General features: G+C 56.8%; 3 protein-coding genes across 6 annotated transcripts; 1 reads left to right on the top strand and 2 right to left on the bottom strand.

Moving 5' to 3' along the window:
* Positions 1–417: 417 nt before the first annotated feature.
* On the bottom strand, positions 418–7848 carry CDHR4 (cadherin related family member 4). The gene is made up of 19 exons (XM_068982879.1): positions 7800–7848; positions 7226–7410; positions 6717–6879; positions 6557–6639; positions 5958–6068; positions 5255–5358; positions 4932–5068; positions 4491–4674; positions 4241–4394; positions 3913–4006; positions 3474–3677; positions 3254–3393; positions 2668–2818; positions 2350–2570; positions 1983–2125; positions 1438–1494; positions 1249–1336; positions 991–1021; positions 418–473 (listed from the first exon to the last, which is right to left on the bottom strand). The coding sequence occupies exons 1-19, from the start codon at positions 7846–7848 to the stop codon at positions 418–420; spliced, it is 2355 nt and encodes a 784-aa protein (XP_068838980.1).
* Positions 7849–10148: 2300 nt separating this feature from the next.
* On the top strand, positions 10149–11833 carry INKA1 (inka box actin regulator 1). The gene is made up of 2 exons (XM_068982980.1): positions 10149–10296; positions 11033–11833. Exons 1-2 carry the CDS (start codon positions 10246–10248, stop codon positions 11831–11833), a joined length of 852 nt encoding a protein of 283 aa, XP_068839081.1. The 5' UTR covers positions 10149–10245.
* Positions 11834–12081: 248 nt separating this feature from the next.
* UBA7 (ubiquitin like modifier activating enzyme 7) lies at positions 12082–21125 on the bottom strand. Of its 4 annotated transcripts, none has more exons than XM_068981927.1 (24): positions 20956–21125; positions 20703–20871; positions 20471–20605; positions 20255–20361; positions 19847–19937; positions 19621–19756; positions 19123–19220; positions 18892–19038; positions 18080–18262; positions 17779–17886; positions 17541–17621; positions 17304–17459; positions 17043–17208; positions 16766–16968; positions 16604–16668; positions 16329–16512; positions 16178–16252; positions 15759–15933; positions 15170–15243; positions 14808–14900; positions 14524–14715; positions 12869–12961; positions 12703–12803; positions 12082–12255 (listed from the first exon to the last, which is right to left on the bottom strand). In XM_068981927.1, the coding sequence occupies exons 1-24, from the start codon at positions 21009–21011 to the stop codon at positions 12144–12146; spliced, it is 3000 nt and encodes a 999-aa protein (XP_068838028.1). In that variant the 5' UTR covers positions 21012–21125; the 3' UTR covers positions 12082–12143. The 4 variants fall into 4 exon arrangements, with proteins under 4 accessions (XP_068838028.1, XP_068838030.1, XP_068838029.1 ...); XM_068981929.1 differs by having other exon boundaries at positions 18167–18262; XM_068981928.1 differs by having other exon boundaries at positions 20944–21061.
* Positions 21126–23503: the final 2378 nt, after the last annotated feature.

Genomic DNA, 23503 nt, shown 5'->3' with positions numbered 1-23503 from the left:
CACTTCAGTGCAAAAGCTCCAGATGCAAGAAAACCTCCACATACAGTTCGCAAACTGCCCTGGAAGTTGGTGGGGCCCCTGGCCCCTCGCCATCTGCTAGAGTAGGTGTCCTCTGAGGGGACAGGCCAACTGGGGGCCTCCTCAGTCATTGACGAGGATAACAGTGTCTTACTTCTGCAGAACGTTAATCACAGTCAGCACTGTACAATGCCTTCTGGAAAGAAAAAATAACCTTGTTCCCATAAGACAGGGCATCCTCCAAGTGAGAACAAGGAACACAGATCTCAGAGCTTCTCCCACATGTAGGTTACCAGGCAAGGACTCTTCTGTTGGTAATTTTGTTTATTATTGAATCAGCTTGAAAACACGTGATCATGTGAAGAAGAAATTCCCCAAATATGATGCAGCTCCCAGGCCTCAGAGCCAGCGCCGGGCTCCCGTGTGCGTGTTGAACAGGTAATCTCTGCCTGTACCTGAGCTCAGATGGTCAAGGGAGAGAGAGAGGGCCTTGCTGGCTTTGGTAGCACTGCTTCCCTCCCCGAAGGGCAGGGAAAGATATTCCAGGACCCTTGGTGTGACCCGCCCCCCACCACTACCTCCTCCTTGATCTGGCTTGTCCTCTCCCTGCTTTCTCAGCAAATTATTTGAGGTCTGGCTCAGATACGCAGGAAGCACCCATGAGTCCCCCAAACTTGACATCAGCTCCCCTGAGCCCCATGCCAGATTAGTCTGCCATAATTCATGATGACAGTGGACCATTTGGGGGCCTCTTCCCTCACAACTTTCCCCCTATTTTCCCCCCGGAGGCAGGAACCAGATCAGGGTCCCAGGTGTTTGGGAAACTGGCTGAAAAATGAGTAGGGGCGAGAAGAGACCCCATTCAGGGAAAGAGTAGATAGTGGATGTCTGGTGGTAGGCAGAGATATTGAGATGAGGTCTGGAGAGAAAGTGGGCCCCAGTGGAGAATGGTTTGGAAAAAGGGGAACTCACGGGAGTCCTGGGCTCTGCCATCAAAATGGTGCTGAGAGGAAGAAAGGAGAGTGTAACGAGGTGAACCCTGCCCATGGGGAGCAGGTGGAGGCTTGCTCCCCGAAAAGGGTCAAGAACCCACCTGCTTCCTGCATCCTGATAGTGCTGGTATGGACCCTCCCACAGGGACAGCCAGCCATGAGAAAGGAGGCAGGCTTGGCAGGGAGCACCTCAGCAGCAGCCTCAGTGCCCACCACACAGGATGGTAGGTTGACATACCAGGCTTATGACACTGCTGGGTGCCTGGGGTGTCTCCATCCTTGGGGCCTCCACGAACCCTTCAATGGATCCCTTAGTTCCCTGGATACTGGGGCAAAGTAGGAGCAGAAGTACAGGATAGGGCTCTGCGCCCCAGCCTGAGTTTCAGAGATGGACTTCCAGGCATAGAGGTAGAAAAAGGAAGCTTACCTGTTTAGCAGTAGAGCCTGGGTGGGTTTGCTTGATGTCGGTAGCACGTGGGTCAACCTAAAATGCCAGGAGGAGAGACCAACAGTGAGAACAGCAGCCCTGCTGGCTCCGGGAATCAGCACCATTCATCTCCACTTTTATTGGAGATAGCCTGTGTCCGTATGCACTGGCCACACTGTTACTCCCATCTTCCCCTGGGTTCAGTCCTGTGCTCACGAGAAACTCAGCATCTTAGGGGAAGGTCACATTTCAGGTGGAAGGCAGGGCTCAGGAATAGGGGTAAATACCCAATGCATGACAGACTCAAGAGTCTAAATCCCTTGACCTTATCCACAGCCATCCCATTCCAGACTGGGTTCTGCCAGCGAAGGAGACAGCTTTCTCCCAGTGTCTCTCTGCCTCTAAGCTGATGACCCCTGGAGGGAGGGCAGTCCTCCTTAATATCATTCTGTCTGCTCATCAGCTTGGGCAGTCTTGGGTAGAACCCACTGTCACAGATGCAAGGGCTGGGGGACAGGCAAGCAGCACAGGGATAGGAACCCTACCGCCACAGGAGCCAGCTGAGGAACCAGCCCAAACCCAGGAGGAGAAGGGCACCAGTCACTGTCAGCACCACCACGAACCAGGGCTCCGGCTGCCAGAAAACCTCCGTGTCTGTCACAAGCAGGGGTGTCATCCTTGAAGGCACCTGAAATGGGGCCACAGCTTCACCACTGTCCTGCCAAAACGCCCCAATCATCCAGCCTTCAAACCCCTCCAAGGGCTGGGCCATCCCACACCCCAGCTTTCTCCTCTGTATTGCCAGGCTCTTTGCACTCAGCAGTTTCCTCTGAAATGCCTTCCCCAATTGTTCCACCTCGAAAACTATATCTTTTCTCCCCACCCAGCAAGGGCCTGAGGACCCCCTCTCACTGTGGTTCTGTGGGTGCTGGTGGCCCCTGTGCTGGCCCTCCAGGGCACTATATGCACAATGACAGTGGCCGTGGTGCTGAGGTGGGGGGCGGAGGGGCCTGCATCGGCCACACGGATCAATAGCTCATATGTATGGGGCTGCTCTGGCCAGGGGGAGCCCAACATGAGGTCATTGTGCACTAGGACAGCTCCTTGCAGGCTGAATCGGCTCTGACTATTCCCTGAAAAACAGAGTGGGAGAAGAAGGGGACCATGGCTGGCCTTGGCCTGCCCCTCCCCAGCAGCCTGGAGGGCCCCCATGGTCCCCATGGCCCTCACCTCCCACAATTCTGTAGGAGAAAGCCAGGCGCTGGGGCTCCTGGGCCACCCGACACGACACTGTGGTCACCTCCAAACTACGGCCCAGGTGAGCGTAGACGGTGAGTTCCTGAAATGGGGGCTCACACTCGGGGGCATGGTCGTTCACATCCTGCTGGAAGGTAGTCAGATCACCCACCCCCAAACCCCCAGTCCAGCCCCTCAGCCTCCTCCCACCACAACCAAAAATCTCGGTGTCAGCCACCAGTTTCCAGAACTTTCCACAACAAGGCCCCAACCCTCTCCAGCCAACCAGTAGAGGAAACTGAAAGTGAAGTCGTTCAGTCATGTCCGACTCTTTGCAACCCTGTGGACTGTGTCCGTGGGATTTTCCAGGCAAGAGTACTGGAGTGGGTTGCCATTTTCTCCTCCAGGGGATCTTCCCCACCCAGGGATCAAACCCAGGTCTCCCACATTGTAGGCAGATGCTTTACTGTCTGAGCCACCAGGGAAGTCAGAGGAAACTGAAGCACAGAGGAAAAGCAGAGTACCCGAGGAAGGAGATGAACTCTTTCTGATTCTTTCTGAAGCTTCGGGGCTCATTTACCTCAACCTCAATGGTGATGGTGCAGGAGCCTGAACGGTGGCAGGTGGGGTCCTGGTCTTGGCTGTGGTCAGTCAGCAGGACAGTGAGCCTGTACGACTTCTGCAGCTCATAGTCCAAAGGCCCCAGGAGGCGAACCTCCCCTAGAAGACGGGGCCACAGCCTCAGCTTGCAGAGTCAACCCTGGCTCCACCCTCTCCACCCAGCCCTGGGGTGGGAGTACCATTGAGACGGTCCACAGCAAAGGGGGCGGACCCGCCAGAGGTGGAGTACTCAATGCTGTCGTGTGGGTAATCCAGGTCTGTGCCCACCACAGAGCCCAGCAGGGTGTAGGGCCTTGCATCCTCACGAACCCGGAATGTCCGTGAGACACAGGTTGGGGAGAACTCGTTGACAGGTGTCACCATCACCAGCACAGGCACCTCAGCTGGAAGCCATTTGGAAGTCAGGGAGCTGGCCTGGTTGGCCTGGCCCTGCCCTGGGGTTCAGAGGAGGGAGAGGCTCTGGAGGGAGGGGGTCAGTAGCACACTCAGGGGTCTTTAGGGGACACAACCCCACCCTATTGGTTTCCGAGAGAGGAGAGATGATGCCATCCTGAAGACAGGAAGAGGGGCACAGAGGAGCCCTGTCCTGAATGTCCAGGCCTGGGCGTGGTCACTCACTGGCCATCAGAGGCTGACCACTGTCAAGCACCAGGATGGAGGCTGTATGCTGCAAGCAGGCTCCAGGAACGTCACAGTCCAGTGTGTCATTCACCTAGCCAGAGGGGCAGGACAGTGAGGCACAGCCAAGGCCTAGGAGAGCCTTGGGCCCACTGGGCTGCCTCAGGCCAGGTTATTCTCATATAGCCTACCCTGACCTTCAGGTAAAGCGGGTTGGCTGCAACACCATATCCTTCGCCCTCATGGTCTCCACTCCCACGGGACCATTGGGCCACCCCCTCCCTGTCCAAGCATCCTACACGTGGGTCTAAGGGCAGGGTCTGGGTACCTCCAGGACTCTGTCTCGCAGGCAGAGGCTGGAAGCGCTGGCAGGGCTGTGGAACAGCAGTTGGTAGTCCAGGGTGGAGCCAGGAGAGTCTGGGTCAGTGCAAGTGAAGGTATTCACGACAGTGCCCACAAGCGTGGTCTCCGGGATCTGAGTCCTGAGAGCAGAGGGCGGGCGGCAGGGCGGGAGCTGGGGCAGGGCTGCGAACCCTGGCTCTCACCCAGCAGCCAAGGTAAGACTCCCAAATACTCACACCAGCAGCGCTGGGAGGCAGCGCGGGGGCCAGCGGTTGACCGACTGCACGTCCACCCGGAAATCAAGCTCGGCGTTGTCCCACGGCCGGAGCCGCTCGAAGGCCTTCACCCGCAGCCTAGTGACCGCGGCGTCCGGGGCTTGCGCCAGCTCCAGGGGCGCGGTGGTTCGGACCACGCCGTCGACTGGGAGGGGTGGCAGGGCGTGGCACGCAGAGTTCGGCCCCGCCCCCAGGTCAGTCCCGTTCCCACCCTCCCACCTCTCCACGCCCACCTCTTAGGGCGCAGAGACTGACCACCTGGCCGCCGCCTCCAAGGCTCCTCTCTAACTCCGGGCCCCCAAACACGACCTCGCCCCAGGTTCTGCCTCGGCTCCAGGGGTTGCGGGTCACTTCTAGACCACCCACAGAGGCATCCCCTTACCCGCCCTCCACGCCCCTCACCGCGTCCTATGGAGAAGAGCCGGCAGGGCACCGGGGAGACGATTTCGTAGCGCACGTCGAAGCCCTGGGCGTGGACTTGAGCCACCTTACTTCCGGGAACCAGGTTTTCGGGAATGGTGATGTTCTGGGCTTGCTGCCTGGACCAAAATGGGAGCACTGGCTCCTACCTGCTCCCGGCAGGGTCTGCAGGCCCCTCCCTTGGGTCTTCCTTGGTACAGTAGCCAGCTGGGGATGCTTCTGCAGCCCTACACCTTAACCCTACTCCTGAGTCCCTGGGGCTGGGTCCTGTCTTTCCTACTGTCCCCAGGGTAGGGGAACCTTACGGGAAAGAGACCTGGCTGGAGGGAACAGGCAAAACTTTCACCGTCAGCATCCCACGGCAGCTTCGGCCTTGTCCAAAGGTCACTAGGATCTGAAGCTGGAAGACCTGCCATGCACACAAAACAAGAAGGGAACCACGATGTGTGTCCACCTGTATGTGTGTGCCCAGCCCCCCTCAGGACCTCCATAAGGAGCCTCACATTCACTCTTCCCCATGACGTGTCACTCGGCTGACAGATATTCCTTTGTGTCTTACTCTTCTGGGTCATAAGTCCTTCTCTTTGGATGCACACAGCCCCCAAATGAGTAATATCTGAATCATTCACAACATGAATTAGCATCGTAGAGTTGCCAAGAGCCAGTCACTAAGATGTGGAAGCTTTAAAGAAGGAACTTCTCTAGTCTCCTTCAGACTACACCCGCCGCTGTACTCAGAGTTTTCGCTTCCTGTGTGACTGCTCAGAACTTTCTCCTTTCTGTAAGGGGCACTGTGGGCTCCTGGAGCCAGGGATCCCTCTTCTTTCTAGAGCTCCAGAGTCCAGCACAGAACCAAGCCAAGGTGGGAGGACAGCCAGCATGGGGCAGCAGGTATGGGCTATGTCTGGGAAAGGCAGCATGATTGATGAGGCCAGAAACAACCCTCCATGAGGTAATGGCTCTGTCCATTTTGTCCCCAGTCCATGGATATCGCCAGGTCATGCTCACCTTCTGAGCCTGGCCTTTGAGTCCCTGGGATGGCGCCCACAGCTGACCCTGCCCATCGATGGAGAAAGGTCCAGGGAAGTACGGGGGGTCCTGGGCACTAGTGATGTTCATCTGACAGAAAAGAGATGCTGGAGGCCCCCTTCCCTGCCACAGTGCCCCCAAGCAACCCTGTCAAAATAACCCAAGAACCCAACAGGTATCCGCCCACTCTCAGATCTCCTGTACTCTGCTACTGCCACTTACTCTAGCCTGGGCTCCCCTGGCCCTGATCCAAAATCATGTCTGCTTTTAAACTATTCAGTTTTTTAAATACATTTCTTTTGGGGATTGTAAAAACGATTCAGGTTTTTTTTTTTTTTGAGAATTTAGAACACAGAAGAACTTTAAAGAACTCAACCCCTGAGAAGTCCCTACAGGAACAGCCATAGTCACTGGGGGTTGGGAAGCCCTCAGTGACTCTCTCCAAGAACATGTATCCCACAGAGGCTCAGTTATAAAGAGTCCTTCTGCAGACTATTCTTGGCCGGGCAGCGGCTGGCCTTGGTCTTCCCATCTCCCTCCATCCTACCCCCCGACCACTGCCCACATGCAGGCCTCACCTGGGCTCCCTGGCCTGGGAGCAGCAGAGTGTACAGCGGGGTCGCAGGTGTGACAGTTTCTCGAACCTGAATAATTTCCCCAGCTGGCCAGAGGGGAGGTAAGGGAGGTTCAGGCCATGCCTGCCCCCCCACATCCCCCGCCTGCTGCCTCTGGCCTTACCTGGGCTGGCAAATCGACCAGCACACTGGTCACGATTAGGGTCCCGCTGAACATCCACAGAAAGCCGACCCTCTGTCACATGGTTGCCACATGTGAACCTCAGCTGCAGCTCATAGTGGTTCACTGTCAGGGCATCCAGCCGGGCCGAGCTGCTCAAGGTCATCTGTGGCAGGTGGGCAGTGCCATGTGGAGCCTAGAATCTCCACCTCCTGGCACCACCTCTAGGGCATTCCCTGGTGGCTCAGATGGTAAAGAATCTGCCTGCAGTGCAGGAGACCCAGGTTCTATCCCTGGGTCGGGAAGATACCTGGAGAAGGGAATGGCAATCCACTCCAGTATTCATGCCTGGAGAATTCCATGGACAGAGGAGCCTGGCAGGCTACAGTCCATGGGGTTGCAGAGTGGGACATGACTGAGCAACTAACACCATCACTTTCACACCACCTCTGACTCTGTGAATTTAGAGTCTGCCCTTCCCCCACTGTCCCCAGCTGTGCCCATGACCGTACCTTGCCCACATAGGTTCCCTGCCACCTGGTCAGGCTAGGTGGGTTAAAGAAGGTGGTGGGTGGCTGTACATGGAGCAACTCCAGGGTTGGTATGTATGAAGAGCAGTTGAAGGAGAAAGACTGAAGGGTGGCTCCAGGTCCCTGGCTCTCAGAGACATCTATGAACCAGGACAGGCAGTAGAGTTCTGCGAGGAAGAGATGATTCAGGCTAGAGACCCCCATGCTCATGGAACCAGGTACACAGAGTCCTTCCCTTTTGCCTTGGGGCCTGGCCACATCTTGGAGACAAGCAGCCAAGGTGTCCCCTTGTCCCCCACATCCAACCACGGATCGGCTCATTTCATGGACTGGGGCTAGGTCCTATCTTTCCCACTGTCCCCAGGATAGGGGGACAGTGAGAACTTGGGTGAGGAAGCAGCTAAGATAAAGAATGAGAGTCAGGGGTTCAGATCTTTGCCCTTTCCTGGCTCCCCCCAGCCACTGTCCTCCATGGTAGCTTATCTGAGAGGGAGCAGGACTCCACTGCAGACTCAGGGGGTGAGAAGTGAAGTTCCCCCACCCACCAGCTCCTCACCAGAGACAAGCAGAGCAAGAAGCAGCATGAGGGGCCTGAGCAGCACCATAGTGGCCTTAAGACACGACAGCAGCGGAGACTCCAGAAGGGCAGACATGTTTTGTCAGGGCCACCCTGTTGCCAGGTCTGTTGTTCAAACACAGGACTCCTTGGCCTCCAAGATTCCAGCCCCACCCAGCCCCTGGTGACTGAGCTCTGGACACTATAGGTTATCAAGAGGCCTGGAAAACTCCATGTTTTCACTGCTCCCAGTGGATTTCCCTGTTTATCACTACCACGCAAAGATGCGAGGGGAGGGAGGCCAAGCTTCAGATAGGGAAACTAAGGCTCACGGAAGTCTTGGTCATGCAGTTCTTGGAGATAGAACATGCACAGCAGCCAGGAAAAGTGGGCCCAGGCCTGCTACCCCACAAAGCCTGAACTCCAGCTGCTCACCCCCATTAGAACATTATCTGCCTTGAAATCTGAGCCCAGCCATCAACAGAATCTCCCAAAATCTGTCTACGTTCAACAGACAAAAGGTATCCTTGGTGATGGAAATAAAAATGGTGGTTGCTTTGGGGCACAGCAATTGGAGGGGACAAAAGGTGGCCTCCTCGAGTGGCTGGTGATATTCTATATCTTGATCTGGGTGACACAGGTGTCTACAGATTTTAACATGTATAGAGCTATACCTTTAAGAGCTGTCCATTCATCTTATTTACAATCATATGCCAGTTTTTAAAAGGTTGTCTTCACACGCTTTCTCCAGCTCTTTGCCTCTCTCTTTTCTACCCACTTTGTTTGAGCTTGTTCCTCTCCCCATAAAAATGCCCTTGTCAGGGTCCTCAGAGACCTGCCAACTGTCCAGCAGTTTATGTTCTATTCTTACCTCCTCAGCAAGCATTTGATGCTTGCTTCCCTCAGCTCCTAAGTGCACACACTCTTAGTTTCCTCCCACCTCCCTCGCAGCTCCTGCTCAGCTCCTTTGCTGGTTCTTCTTCATCTTCCCTACCTCCACCCAGTGGAGTGTTCCAGGGTTCATCCTGTCCGCTGCCATCCTCTGTCCACATGTCCACAAATGGCCATTTGATTTTTTTCTCCAAGACCACTCTTTTCCAGTCTTGCTTGGTTGATTCGTACCAGTTCCATCCAATCAGTAGTTCAGCCTGGAAGTCTAGGAGTCATGCTTCTCTTTGTCTTCCCATACTCATGTATCAGCAAGGCTTGATTTTAACTCCAAAACATACCTCAAAGTATGTTTGCTCTAGACCTACCCAGATCCACGCCCTCCCTTCCCTTGATGGATGAGGCAGGAGCCTCCACTCTTGACAGCAGAGTGGTTCTCCCAAAGCAGCGATTATCTAAACAGCAGCCAGCCCAGGTCGTTACCTACTCAAAGGCCCTCTAGCGCTCCCCACCACACCAAAAACAAAACCCTTTATTCCCTTCTAAAATGGCTAGGAGCCTGGTTTTGCTGACCTCTTCAGTCCTCTCCCCCTCCCCTCAACTACCACCATGAGAAATATCTAGGCCTTCCCTGGTATTTTCCTGTCTACTGACTTACCTAGTTTGTTTCCAGTTAGTCTGTGTCGTTGAACCTAGCCCTAGCCACCTCAGGGAACGTGCTCTAATCCTTTGGTCAAAGAACCCCCTGCGGTAATCCCTGCATTCACTCAGCCTGCCTGTAGTCCGGGATAGACAGGATGCGGGTGTTGGGAATCCCCACGAGAGGGCAGCCTTGCTTAGCTCGGCCGAGGCAAGAGACACGGGAGTGGGAGGCTGGGCCTCGGCCGGGGCTCCTCCCCGGTGCTGCAGCGAGGTTCTGCGCTCCCTGAATCCTCAGAGGGGCCGGACCCCTCCCATGACTTCCAGGGACTGTGGAGGCCAGCTCCAGGAGCGGATTCAGTGGGTCGGACCACGAGCGGGCCACAGCACTGCCGAACCCGACGATTGGGCCCGATCTACCCGCTCAAGGGCGCAGCCGCGGTACCCGTGCGCTCCAGGGACCCCGGCTGGAGGGACCACAAATTTCCCCTGGGAATAAATGAGGAAACTGAGGCTGCCGCAGGGGTGCGACTTGTCCTGGGAGTCAGCTCAACGGCCCGGGACTACGGGGACTCCCGGGCCGGATCCCGCCAGGTTTCCAGCTACAGTCCCGCCCTTCCCCATAAGAGCTGCTTGTAAGGAGTGGGTAGTGGGCGTCAGGCTCGCCCACCCGGCAGGGCCCCGGGGGTGGAGCCACACCAGCCCCGCCCCAGCCCCATTGGCTGAGGCGCCAGGGGCGGGGCGGGGCCGCCAGATGTTGGGGCGGCGGCGGCTGCAGCAAGAGCTGGGGAGAGGGAGGAGCCGCGGAGCCAGGCGGAGGGCAAGGGCGCCGCTGGCCGGCCCGCCGGGGCCTCTCCGCACCGCTCTCGCTGGAGTTTGAAGAGGAACTGGCAGGCCTGGAGGGGGCTGCGGCACGGACATGCACAGCGCTCGGCTTGACAGTTTCCTGGGCCAGCTGCGCTGGGAACTGGTGAGGCTTGGGGGCGGGCGTGGCTCGTGAGGACTTGTGTGGGGTGCTCGGCTGCCTTCCTACCAGAACGACACTCGGATGGGGGGGAGCTGTCCCGAGTGCCCATCCAAGACAGGATGGGGGCGGGGCGGCGTAGATGGCCCAGATGGCCCGCGTCGGGTTTCGGACGATTGGGAGCTGCGCTGGGCATCAAGTAACAGCCGCCCAGCTGGCCGTGCTGCTGGCGCAACGCAGGAAGTTGTGGGGGAGAAACTTCTTGGGCAGAACAGGGGGTTTTACGGAACTAAAAAGGTGGTGGGGCTACTACCGATGCCCCTTATTCCAGGCTGGCGTGTACCTCTTGTCTTCCTGGAAGGTGCTCTTTTCTTCTCTGAAAGAGGCTGCGGGCTTTGGGGAGCTGAATCCCTCAAGAGGCACAGGATGCCCCCCCAGCCCTGAGCAAGACCTACTTCCCCATGCAGGCCCACAACCCTGCCTCCCGCCCTGGTGGCGGGTACCAACTTGCCCGGCTCTGCGTGCTGCAGCCTGCCGGACTGCCATCAGGTCGGCCAATGGGAGCCACACGAGCTTCGTGTGCCAGCGCCCCATGCCGACCTGGTGCCCGCTAGAGGCCTTGCTGCTGAGGCCTGCAGGCCTGCCCAGCCCTCCTGGGCCTTCTGTTTTGGAACTGGCCTGATCAGGCAGGCCGGAGTGACCAGCACTGCTCCTACCACTTCTGCCCTCTCTTCTTCCACAGCTGTGTGGCCGGGACACTGGCTCACCCCCAATGCCTGGTCCCCTTCCGCCACCCCCCAAACACCGCCCAGGCGTGCGGCTCAAGCACCAGCTCAGGGCCTCAGATGCGTTGGAAGAGGACTCGGTCTGTGGTGTGGAGGAAGAGGATGACGAAGTAGGGGTGACAGGAGACAGAAGTGCAGCCTTCGGGAGCCCCAGGGAGCACGGCCTGGACTGGGACTCCGGCTTCTCAGAGGTGTCGGGCAGCACATGGAGAGAGGAAGAGCTGCCCGTACCCCAGCACCCAGCAGCCTCGGCATGGCCCCCCCGGAGACAGCGCCTCTCAACCAGTGGTGTTGCCCAGCCTAGTGGAGCGCCCATGGCCCGGGTACCACCTGTCCACCGACCACGGCCCAAGTCCACCCCAGATGCCTGCCTGGAGCACTGGCGGGGGCTAGAAGCCGAGGACTGGACCACAGCCCTGCTGAGCAGGGGTCGTAGTCGCCAGCCCCTGGTGCTGGGGGACAATTGCTTTGCGGACTTGGTGCACAACTGGATGGAGCTGCCTGAGGCAGCGGGTGAGGGGGACAATGGGGGTGGGCCCCGTGCGCGTGCTCGGCCCCCCCAGTTCCTGCTAGGCCTCTCTGAGCAGCTGCGGCGCCAGCTAGCCAGGGCGCGCCGGGCAGCACTGGCAGGAAAGCGACTGTCATGCCCACCTCGCCCAGAACCCGAACTACCTGCGGATGTCTCACGCTTTGCAGCCCTCATGAGTTGCCGCAGTCGGCAGCCCATCATTTGCAATGATGTTGTCAGCTACCTCTGACCCTGCCCTCCAGCCTGGGACAATAAAGGCCTTTCTCTGGACAATCCTGGTTCTGTACCCCTCGAGGCTCCAGGAGGCAGCGCCAGCCCTGCAAGGCACAACTCAGGCAGGCGAATCGAAAGAGCCTTTTCCCTCCCCTGCAGGGGTCCTTGTCACGCCTGTGTCACACGCCATGTGTCTGCTCCATCACCCGTCCTGTCCACTGAACACCTTCCTTCAACAAGTGTTTATTGAGTGTCTGCTGTGGGCTTGGGATGCAGGGCTCAGGATGCAGGGCCTGATGGAGCTGGGCGGTGGGGCTGCTGCCTTGTCACAGCTTGTAGTGCAAGCGTGGAAAGTTAATGTCATACTCCTCGCCCTCGTAGCCAAGTTCCAATACCAGCACCCGCTGCCCAGGCTCCTTCTTCACCAGCTCTGTCACCCTGGCGTGGGGGGAGGGGGTGGGGAGATTGGATAGGTCAGTGGTGACAGAGTGTCCTGGCATGGGCTCCAGGGTGCTGGGGGGCCAGAAGGAGCCCAAGCCAGGAGCAGGAGCAACCCAAGACAGGAAACATCTGAAAACTATTTTAGGAGCGGCTGGCGGGGCGAGCAGGAGGCAGGAAGCTGTGAGTCCCCTGGGAGTGGGCCGTGAAAGGGGAGCTGAGGAGGGTGTGGAGGAGCTGGTGGGGCTGGCCAAGCAGGCAGCTCCTAGAGGCCCCTCCTAGAGGGCTCCTGGCCCTTACCCCACCCCCAGCCCGTCTGCTGGCTCCATTTGGCAAAAGAAAACTTCAGGAAGGTGTGAGGGGCCCAAATGGGGTTGGGAAGAGGAGAGGCTGCGCATCCCTCACCTCCAACCTCCAGGGCCTGGTTAAAGCCAGGTACGGGCTCACCTGCGGGACAGGTGCCGGGCCTGTTTTTCCTCAGACCATCCTGCTGAGTAGAGCTGAGCCGACCCATGCAGGAGCATCGTCACCCTCAGTCCTTGTAGCTCCTAGAGAGAGACGGGTCAGGGGCCAGCAGGGCCAGGCCTGGGAGCAGGGCAGAACTGGGGCACACCTGGATGTGGGCCAGCAACGACTCCAGGGTCCTCTCGGGCTTCCCAGCAGGCACTTCCAAGCGGTCCCAACAGGTCCACTTCAGGTGATGGAACTGGGGGGTGGCAGTGGGGAGGAGTGAGAAGCTTCTTACACACACACACCCTCTCGCTGCCCCAGTTGCCTATAGCTTATGGCCCCTTTCCTAGGGGAGGAGCTGGACTAGAGGCAGGAAGCAGAAGCCAGGGGGTGGGGATGGAACGTGGGATCTGGGCCCAGAATCTCAACACCCTCCTGGCCTGTGCTGGGACAGGAAATGGGGCTATGGGGCCCCCCGCACAGGGAAACAGGCGATCCATCACACAGGCTGATTGTGTGTGTGTGTGTGTGTGTGTGTGTGTGTGTGTTGGAGGGGGGGGCAGTGCTTCCTGAGGAAGCGAGGAAGCAGGAGCAGGGCTGCTGCAATCTCTGATAAAGCTGCCTGTTCCTCAAATGTAAGGCTGGAAGAGAGGGTGGGGGGCGGGTACATCCGGTCCCCTAATCCTTTACCACCAGGGCCTTGGACTTTCTCATAGACACATGGGTGAGGGGCACAGTGACTTCAGTGGGGACACAGTCCACAGAGGACTCTCTTCCTGTCCCTTTGTTCCTTGTTTCTTGAGTCTTGGGGTTCTGGTACCCAGAGCTGAGGACATAAGGGTGGCAGGCAGCCAGGGACCAAGACTAGAGGGGTTCTGCCAGCTCCCCAGAAAACAGTGAGGTCAAGCTGAGACAGGACCAGAAGTGATGTGGGGGACCCTTCTCCTCCCTTCCCCCTCCTCCATAGACAAAGGCAGCTTGTGTTCTAGCTAGAGGAGGGGCCCTCACAAAGGGGCTCTGTGTGCTGTGCCCTGAGGGACCCCAGGGCTGCTCAGCCTAAGCCCAGTGCCGGCCCATGACCTCTCCCCTCTGCCCTGGTGAGAGAATTCTCTCCAGACCCTCTCCTGTGTCCCCAAGGAAATGCCAACTTTTACAGAGCCTGGGCACACAGCCGGGGCATTCACAGCCCAACACTTGAAGGAACACATATGCACACAAGCCCACACGTGTACTCACAGGCAAAGCCATGCAGGCCCACATCATGAAAGGGCCCTGCAGCCTCCTCTGGCACACAGATGTGCGAGCATGCTCCCTCCATGGCCACACACCACGGAGCCAGGGATGCCCCGACCCGGGTGCCCTCACACTTGTGACAGGAATGCACACCCTGTGACAGGGTTGCACACCCCCATACCCATGCTGGTGAGCTCTGTGAGTGCCCTTTAACTCAGCTGAGGGGGGCAGGCGAGGATCCCCATGCCTGGCAGCCTGACGTTAGGCTCTGTTTAGGGCTTGGGCCCTAGTCCCCCCTCCCCCTCAGGGAAGGCGGGGATGGTGGGGGATGGATGTCTGGCTCCACTAATGAGTTAAAGCTGCAGCTCCCCCAGACCCGGAGGGTTGGGGGTTGGGGGTGGCTGACGGCTGCTTCCTGTGTCTGACAGGTCCCAGCCTGGCTGTGCAGCAGGGAGGCGGCTGAAGGAAGTCTTGAGGACTCCCCCAGAGTCTGCGTCCCATGAGAGCCTGAAGCTGGAGTAGGGCCTGTTTGGGTAGGTGCAGGGAAAACTCAGGTCTGGTACAGGTGAGGTGTCCAGGGCTCACCTTCTGGATGTCTGGGGCCTTAGGTACCCAGCGGCTAAAGTAGTTTTCAGCCAGGTGCAGATAGCTGTGGCGAAAGGCATGGCGGGGCCGTGGTCCTCCCACCACCTTGTACAGCTCCAAGCCCACCAGGCCAGCCACAGCCGCTGTAGTGGTGACAACGGCTGGGATAATCCGGCCCACAATTCGCTTGGTCTGCCAAGGACAGGAGATCTGATCTGGGCCCAAGGCCTAAGGCTAGGGTTTGACCCGCCACCTCCAGGCCTGAGCCCCAAGGGGCAGGTTACCTCAGCGTGGCTAGCCACTGGGATCCCATAGTTCTGAGCTCTCAGGCTGGCCGCTGCCACCACAAAATCCACGTGGAAGTTGCTGTCATTGTCCTATGAGACCCAAGGCACAGTTGTATGAACACTGTCCCAGTGCCCCAAACCTGTGCTGCTGCACAGGTCTTCACATGATTCTGTGGGGTGGAGGCTGACATCACCCCACTTAACAGGTAAGGAGACGGAGGCTCAGGGAAGCTGAGCTGCTTCTGGGATCCTTCAGGGAGGAAAACTCAGGCCCAGGGACTTCAAAACTACCTACTTAGCTCTTGACCTTCCCCATCAACCTCTCTGGCCCAGCCCTTCACTCCCACTTGGGCTCCGACCTTCTCGAATGTCAAGGGTTCAAGGGATGGACCCTTGCTCCAGGTCTTCAGGTCTTCATGCAGTTGCTTACAGCCTGTTGGGAGGAGGAGGGTAAAAACAGTCCTTAGCCCCCAAGTCCTATACTCTTCTTGAGCCTGCCTGCCCGTCCTTGGTCCCTGCCAAGTCTACCACTTACCACTTTCAAGGAGATCCCTTGATGGATGGTGCAATCTCTTCTCTGGCAGCCCTAGCCCTCACGTATGTGTGCCTGCACACACACACACATACCTAGGTGACCCTGTCCTCATCTGGGGGGCCACAGCTAGTTGCTCCCCAGGGCCCAGTGGTTTGTGGAGTTTTTTCCTTTGCTGAGAGTTGGCCAAGGGAATGGGGTGGTGAGGATGGTAAATAAGAGGGAGGGGACCTACTCTGGGACCAGGGGATGAACCCAAGGCTAGAGAGAAGCAAGGTCAGAGGGCCTAATAGGTTGTGACTTGGCTTCAGGGGCCCCAGACCCATCTTCTTTCTGCAGCACAGGCTGAGGAAGCTCAGGCCTTTGGATGGCAGCATAGAGGGCTCAGGGCTGGCTGGAGACCTCACCAAACTCACCAGAAGGCGAATCCAGTTCCAGCTCACTAGCAAAAATGCGGTCCAAGTTCTGGGAGTCAGGCAGTGGCAGCAAATTCAGTAGTCCCCTGAGCGCAGTCTGGTCCTGTGAGCCAGGCAGCCCATGCATCTGGGCATACAGGTTGGCAGCTGCCAGCACGTAAAGGAAGTGTGTATCCTGCAATGAGACCCAGAGGCTCATGGGCCTGAGTGAGCGTGTGTGGGTGCGTGGGGCAGGGGTCAGCGCCCACTTGAAGATCTGTTGGAGGGCCTGCCTCCGCCTCCCATGTGGACACCCACGTGTGCACAGACGTGGCTGTCTCCCTCTCAGCGTCTCGGCATCGCTACAAAACACAGAGGTGCTCACCTCTGCCCTGAGGGGCCACATTTCCATCTCAGGGCTGCCCAGGGACCCCACTCACTTGGCTGGCATCAAACTCCAAGGGCTGGGGACACTGTTTGGGACCCGACCAGAATGGAGTTCCATCCTCCTGCACCTAGGGAAACACAGAGGCTGCTGGGCTCAGTCCGGTCGCCCCCAAGCCCTCAGCCTCCTAGCCCCCAGCCACCCACTTTGTCAGGTGGGTAGGTCCTCAGCAGCTGTGTGATGCCATAATGGAAGCGGAGCTGCCAGTGGCCAAGGGCCCACAGCACGCAGTCTCGCCAGGTCTGTGGACGCTCTGTCAGGACACCCCGCATTGTCTGCAGCAGGGGCTGCTTCTGCGACTTAACCAAGCCTTCTGGAGATGAGAGCGCGCTGCGGACGGTTGGGAAAGCTTGAGGCTAAGCCCTGAGCCTCTTGGTGTTAGGGACCCTGGACTCCCATTCACCCTTGTCGGGGGTCTTACTGTGGGTGGCTGTTGATGGTCTTGGCAGACTCACAGAAAAGGTCGTCAAATTCACCCTTGGCCCACTGTGGGGAAGGGAGAAGCCATGAGGTGGCAGTTAGGAAATGGGTCTGGGGCAGAGGACTGAGCCAGGCAGGTAGGAGTCTCCGGGGTGCCTCCCACCTGCACGGTGTGCTCGGTTGTGGCAGGAATGTACCGCACGGTGCAGACAGGGTCAGGGGCATCTTCAGAAGCTGCATCAGAGGGGGCTTTGTAATTCTCAGTCACATGCGGTATGAACACGCCAGCGCTACCCCGGGTGCCTGTGGTGCCTGCCTCCAGGAGTGGTTTCAGAAAGTGGGTGCAACGAGCAGCTACGTAGTCCCCTGGCAAGGGAGGCAGAGGGTCAGAAGTGGGGCTGGCACTCAGACAAGAGTGAGTTCTGAGGCTGGGCACTCACGGGCCTCGAAAGTGTCTACGGCAGCAGCCACGCCATCCACACCGGAGAAGAAGTCGTCCCCAAAGATGTGCTCTGTAGTGGGATCCAGCTGGAGGTTGAGTGGGGTAACCTGCAAGTCTGCGTTCAGGCGGCGAGTGGCCTCTGCAGCCACCTCTGCCTTTTGCCTCTGAGAAGAAAGCAGGAAGATGTTGGGGGTGGGGGGAGGCGGGTACTGTGGGAGGACAGTCCAGGACGTGGGTGTGGGGAAGGGTCGACACTCACGTGAATGTCCTGGGACCTGAAGAGGAACTGCCGGCTAAGGTTGGAGAGCTCCACATGGTCCATGTCGGCAACGGTCACGCCCCCACTGCCCCCGGCCCCCAGGCCCATCAGGGCAAAGCCTTTGAGCAGCTCGCAGCCGACAGCGCCAGCACCCACCTGCCGGCAGGCAGGAGCAACCTTAGCCAGAGGGCCAGGCCTCACCCCTCCGCACACTCCCAACCTCACCACGTGGCTCACCAGGAGGTAGTGCTGGTGGCTCAGCTTCTCCTGAAAATCTGCCCCAAACACTGCGGTTTGCCCATCATAGCGGCAGCGTCTCTAGGGAACACAGACTGGGCTCGACGACGACCACCGGCCTGTGCTGGGTCTCCCTCTCACTCCCAGTTTTCCAGGTCAGGACCTCAGGACTATTCTTCATGTTTCTCCCTGTGTCCTGAGTTTAGCTAAGGCTTGCATCCCTACCACACGTTCTCACCGGTGCACAGTCCTCAGGGTTGGGAAAGGGGTCCCCATTTTCCGGAAGGCAATCCAGGGCATCGAAGTACAGCCACTGGTCCAGGGGCATAAACTTGCCAGAAATCGCCTGTAAGTCAGAGCTTTAGTCTGGGGACTCTTGGCACCTCCTAATCCCCTTAGATCCTGGCTGAGGGCTGCACCCAGGTTGGTGAAGCTCCTAAGGCTGCTCTCTAGTGTTGGGCACCCTGTGGCATCCACAGTGGCATCCACAGTGACCTCTGCACCCTTCCCAGCCCCGCGCTGTCTCTGCCTGTGCCCACCTTCAGCACTTCCTGGGCAGCCACAGCACCTAGCACAGCTGCCATGGGGCTCAAGACACCAGCACTGCTCAGGGCAACTGTCCGCACCAGAGACTCATCCAGCTGCTCTTCCAGAGGCTCTCCTTCTGTCCCCTTCAGTGGTCCCATGGCCTGGGCCAGGTCCACCACCATCTCTGCATCAACCTAGCGGGTAGAATTCTGTTAAAGCAGACCCAACCTGAGCTCCACCCCACATTTAAATCCTTCAGGCAGCCATCCCCCCCTGTTCCACAGAAGAAGAAGCAGAAGCCTGAGTGGGAAGGCCCCACTAGGCAATGCCTGGTGCCAGACAATGGCCCTGGAGGCTCCCCCAACCTGGGAGCAGCTGCCAGGCCAGATCTGAGGGGTAAGGAGTGGCTTTGTGCTTGGCCCCTTCATGAACTCAGCCTCTAGTCTAGGGCTTCCCTGCTGACTCAGATGGTAAAGAATCTGCCTGCAATGCAGGAGACCTGGGTTTGATTCCTGGGTTGGGAAGATCCCCTGGAGAGCAGGGCAACCCACTCTAGGATTCTGGCCTGGAGAATCCCTATGGACAGAGGAACCTGGCAGGCTACAGTCCATGGGGTCACAAAGAGTTATGACTGAGCAACTTAGAACAGCTGGTCTAGAGATAAGTGTTTATCAGCTCCCCACAGCCCATCATGTCTTCTTTATATGAGTGGGACACTGCTTCTGGGTTCAAACTTGGATCCGTAAGATAGTCACTGTCACCTCCTGGTAGGTGAGGCCCCATTAAGACAGAGGCTAGGGAGAGGGGCATCGGGGCCACTCACAGGATCCCAAGGCTTGGGAGGGCGGCCATGGAGCTGCTGGAACTTGTGCAGTGAGCAGAAGGACTGATGCAGGCAGCGGGCACGGTGAACTTCCTGGGGACTCTGGGCCACCACACGGGGCTGAAGGAGGGCTGTGTCCAGGGGTTCCTTCAGGGGGCACTCAATTTAGGGTCAGATCCAGAACCCTGTGGGCCCCTCAAGGCACCCAACCCGAGATGACCTTGCACTCACGTGGCTGACAGTCTTGGCTCTCTTGACCTCAGTGACAGCCCCGCCACGTAAGTAACGAGAGAAAGCTGTTGTGTCTCCAATCTCCAAGGTCCCGTCCTCTGGGGAAGATTGAGCCTAGTCAGCATGCCCTCTGAACCTGAGTAGCTCCCCACAGCCCATCCTGTCTTGCCTCAGCATTCTCAAGGTGGGACTTCCCTGCTGGTCCAGTTAGTTAAGAATCCACCTTGTGATGCAGGGGACGTAGATTCAGTCCCTGGTCAGGAAATAAGATCTCAAACGCCATGGAGCAACTAAGCCTGTAGGCCACAGCTAGAGCCACGGAGGACCCCACACGCTGCCACCAAGACCTGAGGCAGCCAAATAAATAATTAAAACAAAACAAAATTCTCAATGTGGCTCTGCCCTGAGGAAGGTAGAGAGAGACCTTATCTCCAAAAACCAGGCTGTGTCCACTCCCACAGGGGCCTGGGTGCTGAGCCTGGAGTGGGGATGACGTACCCCGCACATGGAGAGGCCGAGGATCACAGCCGTTGAGCTCCACCATGCCCTCAATGCCTGAGAAAGTCACCCAATCCCCTGTGTGGAAGTGGTGGGCATCAGCCTCTTCTCTCAGAGTGAGAATGCCAGGGGAGCCCTGTGATGAGAGGCGGCCTGCTCAGGGGGCCTAGCCCTGCCTTTCACAGGCTCCTTAGTAGGGGTAGTGCCCCCCGACCCCAGCACCCACCTGGGAGATGTGCTGGATGGTGGCCATCAGGGGTTCCGCCTCCGTGGGGTCCTGCACAGTGAAGTTCTTACCGAAGTCACAAAACAGCTGCCTATGGCGGGGTGGCAGGGGTCACTGAGCTGACTCAGTGTGTAACCGCCACGGTTGTGGTGAAGGGCAACAGGCACTACGGCAAGCCACGAAGAATTGGGGGAAAAGTGCTGGGAGAGGCTTGGAGACTGGAGTTTGAAAGATGTACTGAGCAAGTCTGGAGGCTGGGGTAGAGGAAGCAGACGAATGGGACTGGGGACTGTGATCATGAGGGGAAAGTGGGGACAGCCCTGGGGTTGGGTGGAGGGGCTCTGGAGCAAGCCTGGAACTGGGATCGCTTGCTGCCTGTGATGTGGCAGGCTGGGCGAGCCATCTCACCCCACGAGGCCTCGGGTGTCCGCCACCAGGAAGCAGACTCCATGCTCGTGGCACAAGGTGCCCACTCTCAGCTGCTCCTCCAGCCTTGAGGCGGTCAGCACCACCACCTGAGTGGACCTCATGAGATCAGTAGGGCCAGAACCACTTTGAGCCCACCCTGCTGCTAAGGGCTGGGGGTGGGGGAGGTTGGCCTGGAGAGTAGGGCTGGGAGGGCACCTGGAAATCCAGCAGCAGGTCCTCGGTGATGTCGCCTGTATAGACGCACACCTGAACAGCTCCATTGAGCTCAGCCAGAAGTTTTTGAGAGGCCTCAGCCCTGCTCCTTCCCAAGTCCTGCTCTGAGAGCAGAAACTAAAGAGATGCCCAGACTGGCTTTAGCAAGGAGTTTTTTCTTGGGCCCCACCCCTGCCCTGGTCTGGAAACCCAAAGCCCCCCCCAGGAGCCTCACCTGGGCAGCCAGGTCAGACCAGCAAGTAGGATGGGGATCATGGAGAGTGAGGCTGCCCACACCCATCAGGACCAAGTTTTTGGCCACCTCAGCCCCCAGGCCCTGCAGGCCAGACAGCAGCACCTTGGCTCCCTGAATTCTCCGCATGGCCGGCAAGCCCAGCACATACCTGTGGGCAGGAAGAAAGAGGGCAGGCAATTGGAAATCAGGGGTTAGAAGGCTACCCTGCTCTCCTCCCCACCTTGAGCCTCACAGCTGCCGTGAGTATAGCTCCTTATCCAGCGACTTGGAGGTCTCCAGGGTATCCATCCTGAGGCCCGGGGCTGCAGGGCTTGTAGACAGGAGGCAGTGCCAGCAGGAGCCAGTGCCCAGCGGTGGCCAGTGCAAACAGGAGCTAAGGCTCAGAAATGAAAGATGCAGCTGGCAGCTTTCTTCCTGGTTCCTCTGTCATTTCGGGTAAAGCAAAAGTGAAAGTGAAACTGAACAGGCTTGTGGTCCTGCCTCCAGCCTGTCCCGCACAGCCTGGCTTGGCAGACTTCTGGCAGCCCGAGCGCACTGGCAAGTGGGGAGAGAATTCCCGGATCTGTTTCTCTCTGGGAGAGCAGGTATTTCTCTTAAGGAAGAAAGAGGGCAGGGCCATGGGAGGGATCCCTGTGGTCTTCTGTAGCTCCCTAGATGTCCTAAACTGCAAGCTCCTGTCCCCTTCAGGGGTCCCTGTCTGAATGGGCTTCCTGCCCAGAGGACTGGTGGGCTTCCTGCCCAGAGGACTGGTGGGGAAGCCCTTGTCCTGAGGGCTCACCTGGCCTCCTGTCCACACACAGAGACTTGGAGACCCTAGAGGGCAGAGCCAGCCCCATTCCAGGGGCTGAGAGAGCTCATGGGCTATGCTGCCCATATCCAGGGCTCACCCTAGACTTGGGGTGCAGCCTAGCACTGTTGGGAGTGCCTGCGTGTTCTGGAGTCATCTCCTCCGGGATCAGGGATTCCCCTCTGCCCACACTGCACAGCCGGGACAGTTGGCAGCCCCAGGTGGCCAGTCAGGATCTCTCACTGATGCGTCCCAGGACTCAAACAGGGTTGTCAGTCTCTGAGTGCCAGCCCTGTGTGGAAGACTAGGGGCAGTTATGATCATGTGTCCTTTATATTTTAAAATAATTATAGATTCAGAGGAAGTTGCAAAAAATAGAAAAGAGGGGCTACCCTCCCCACAGATGTCTCCCTCTGCCTTCTTAAGAACCCAGGGCCAGTTCTCTAGAGGATGGACCACAGTTCCCCGCAAAACTCCACAATAGTTAAACCAAGTGCTATCAAAAATTCTTTTTTTTAAAAAATTAAGGTAAAACCTATATATCATTAAAATAACCATTTTAAAGTATACAATTTAGTGGGATTTAGTGTGTTGACAATGTTGTGCAATCACCATCTCTACTTTCAAAACCTCATCACCCACCAAAAGACACAACTACCTTGGATAATTGCTACACACCCCCATTCTATCGCCTGGCAAACATACATGCTTTCTGTCACTAGGGATTTGCCTATTCTGTGTATTTTATATAAAAGGAATAGTACAAAATGTGACCTTTGGTATCTGTTTTCACGTACAATCTTTTTGAGGGTAATCCAAATTGTAGCATGTCTCAGGACATCATTCCTTTTTGTGGCTGAATAATATTCTATGAGAGGCACATATCACAGTTTGTTACTCAGCAACCCTATATACAGTCAATGGAATTCTCCAGGCCAGAATACTGGCATGGATAGCCGTTTCCTTCTCCAGCGGATCTTCCCAACCTGGGGATCAACCCCAGGTCTCCCGCATTGCAGGTGGATTCTTTACCAGCTGAGCTACCAGGGAAGACATTATCCAGTCACTGGTTGACATTTGAATTGTTAACACTTTTGGAATATTATGAATAGTGCTACATGATCATTCTTGAACAAGTATTTGAGCACCTGTTTTCTATTTCTTTGGGTATATACCTAGGAATAGCATTGTTGGGTCATATGGCAATACGTTTAAGTTTTTGGCAGACCAACAAACTATTTTCTACCAGCAATGTATGTAAGTTTTTATTTCTCCACAACATAGTGCAACTGGTTTTTCCTTTTTTTTGCAAATTATACCCATCCTAGTGGGTGTAAAGTGGTAGGCAATTCTGGGGTTCTTTCATTCAATAAACATTTATTGGCTGTGTCATATGTACTAGGTACAGAAACCAGGGCCAGATTCTGAAGTAAGTGGTGTCTTCAATAGACACCAAAAGACATTTGATGACATTCAATATCCAGTCCTGAATTTTTTTTTCACTCTCATTAAAATAGATGGATTTTGAAATTGTGGTTTTAACCATTTTCATTTTTAATGTTTAATTTTGTTTATATTTTGGCCACACCACATGGCATGCAAGAACTTAGTTCCCTGACCAGGGATCGGACCCATGCCCTCTACAGTGGGAGCAGAGTATTAACCACTGGACCGCCTGGTCTGAATCATTCTTAAATATGTACAATTCAAAGGCATGAAGGACATTCACAGTGTTGTATAACCACAAAACTATTTCCACAACTTTAGCCCAAGGAGAAACACTGTACCCATTAAAAAATAACTCATCCATCTTCCATCCCATTTCCTAGGAGCTTCTATTGTACTTTGTCTCCATGACTTTGCCTACTGAAGATAATGAATATAGGCAGAATCATAAAATATTTGCCCTTTTGTGTCTGGTTTCTTTCACTTAGCATATCTTTACAACATTCATCCAGGTTGTAGCATGTACCAGAATTTTGGTCCTTTTTTT

The sequence above is a fragment of the Capricornis sumatraensis genome, chromosome 10 (assembly GCF_032405125.1).
Source record: "Capricornis sumatraensis isolate serow.1 chromosome 10, serow.2, whole genome shotgun sequence".
Classification (NCBI taxonomy): domain Eukaryota; kingdom Metazoa; phylum Chordata; class Mammalia; order Artiodactyla; family Bovidae; genus Capricornis; species Capricornis sumatraensis.
Note: the sequence above shows the minus strand (reverse complement) of the source record. Positions and strands in the feature narration are given on the sequence as shown.

Coding starts and splice junctions, on each gene's coding strand:
- INKA1 (XM_068982980.1), top strand. CDS start 10,246: ATGCACAGCGCTCGGCTTGACAGTTTCCTGGGCCAGCTGCGCTGGGAA. Junction 10,297..11,032: donor GCCAGCTGCGCTGGGAACTG/GTGAGGCTTGGG, acceptor CTTCTTCCACAG/CTGTGTGGCCGGGACACTGG.
- CDHR4 (XM_068982879.1), bottom strand. CDS start 7,848: ATGGTGCTGCTCAGGCCCCTCATGCTGCTTCTTGCTCTGCTTGTCTCT. Junction 7,411..7,799: donor TCTTGCTCTGCTTGTCTCTG/GTGAGGAGCTGG, acceptor TCTTCCTCGCAG/AACTCTACTGCCTGTCCTGG. Junction 4,675..4,931: donor GCTCTTCTCCATAGGACGCG/GTGAGGGGCGTG, acceptor CACCCCTCCCAG/TCGACGGCGTGGTCCGAACC.
- UBA7 (XM_068981927.1), bottom strand. CDS start 21,011: ATGGATACCCTGGAGACCTCCAAGTCGCTGGATAAGGAGCTATACTCA. Junction 17,209..17,303: donor TCAGGTCCCAGGACATTCAC/GTGAGTGTCGAC, acceptor CTTTCTTCTCAG/AGGCAAAAGGCAGAGGTGGC. Junction 16,969..17,042: donor CGTAGACACTTTCGAGGCCC/GTGAGTGCCCAG, acceptor CTCCCTTGCCAG/GGGACTACGTAGCTGCTCGT.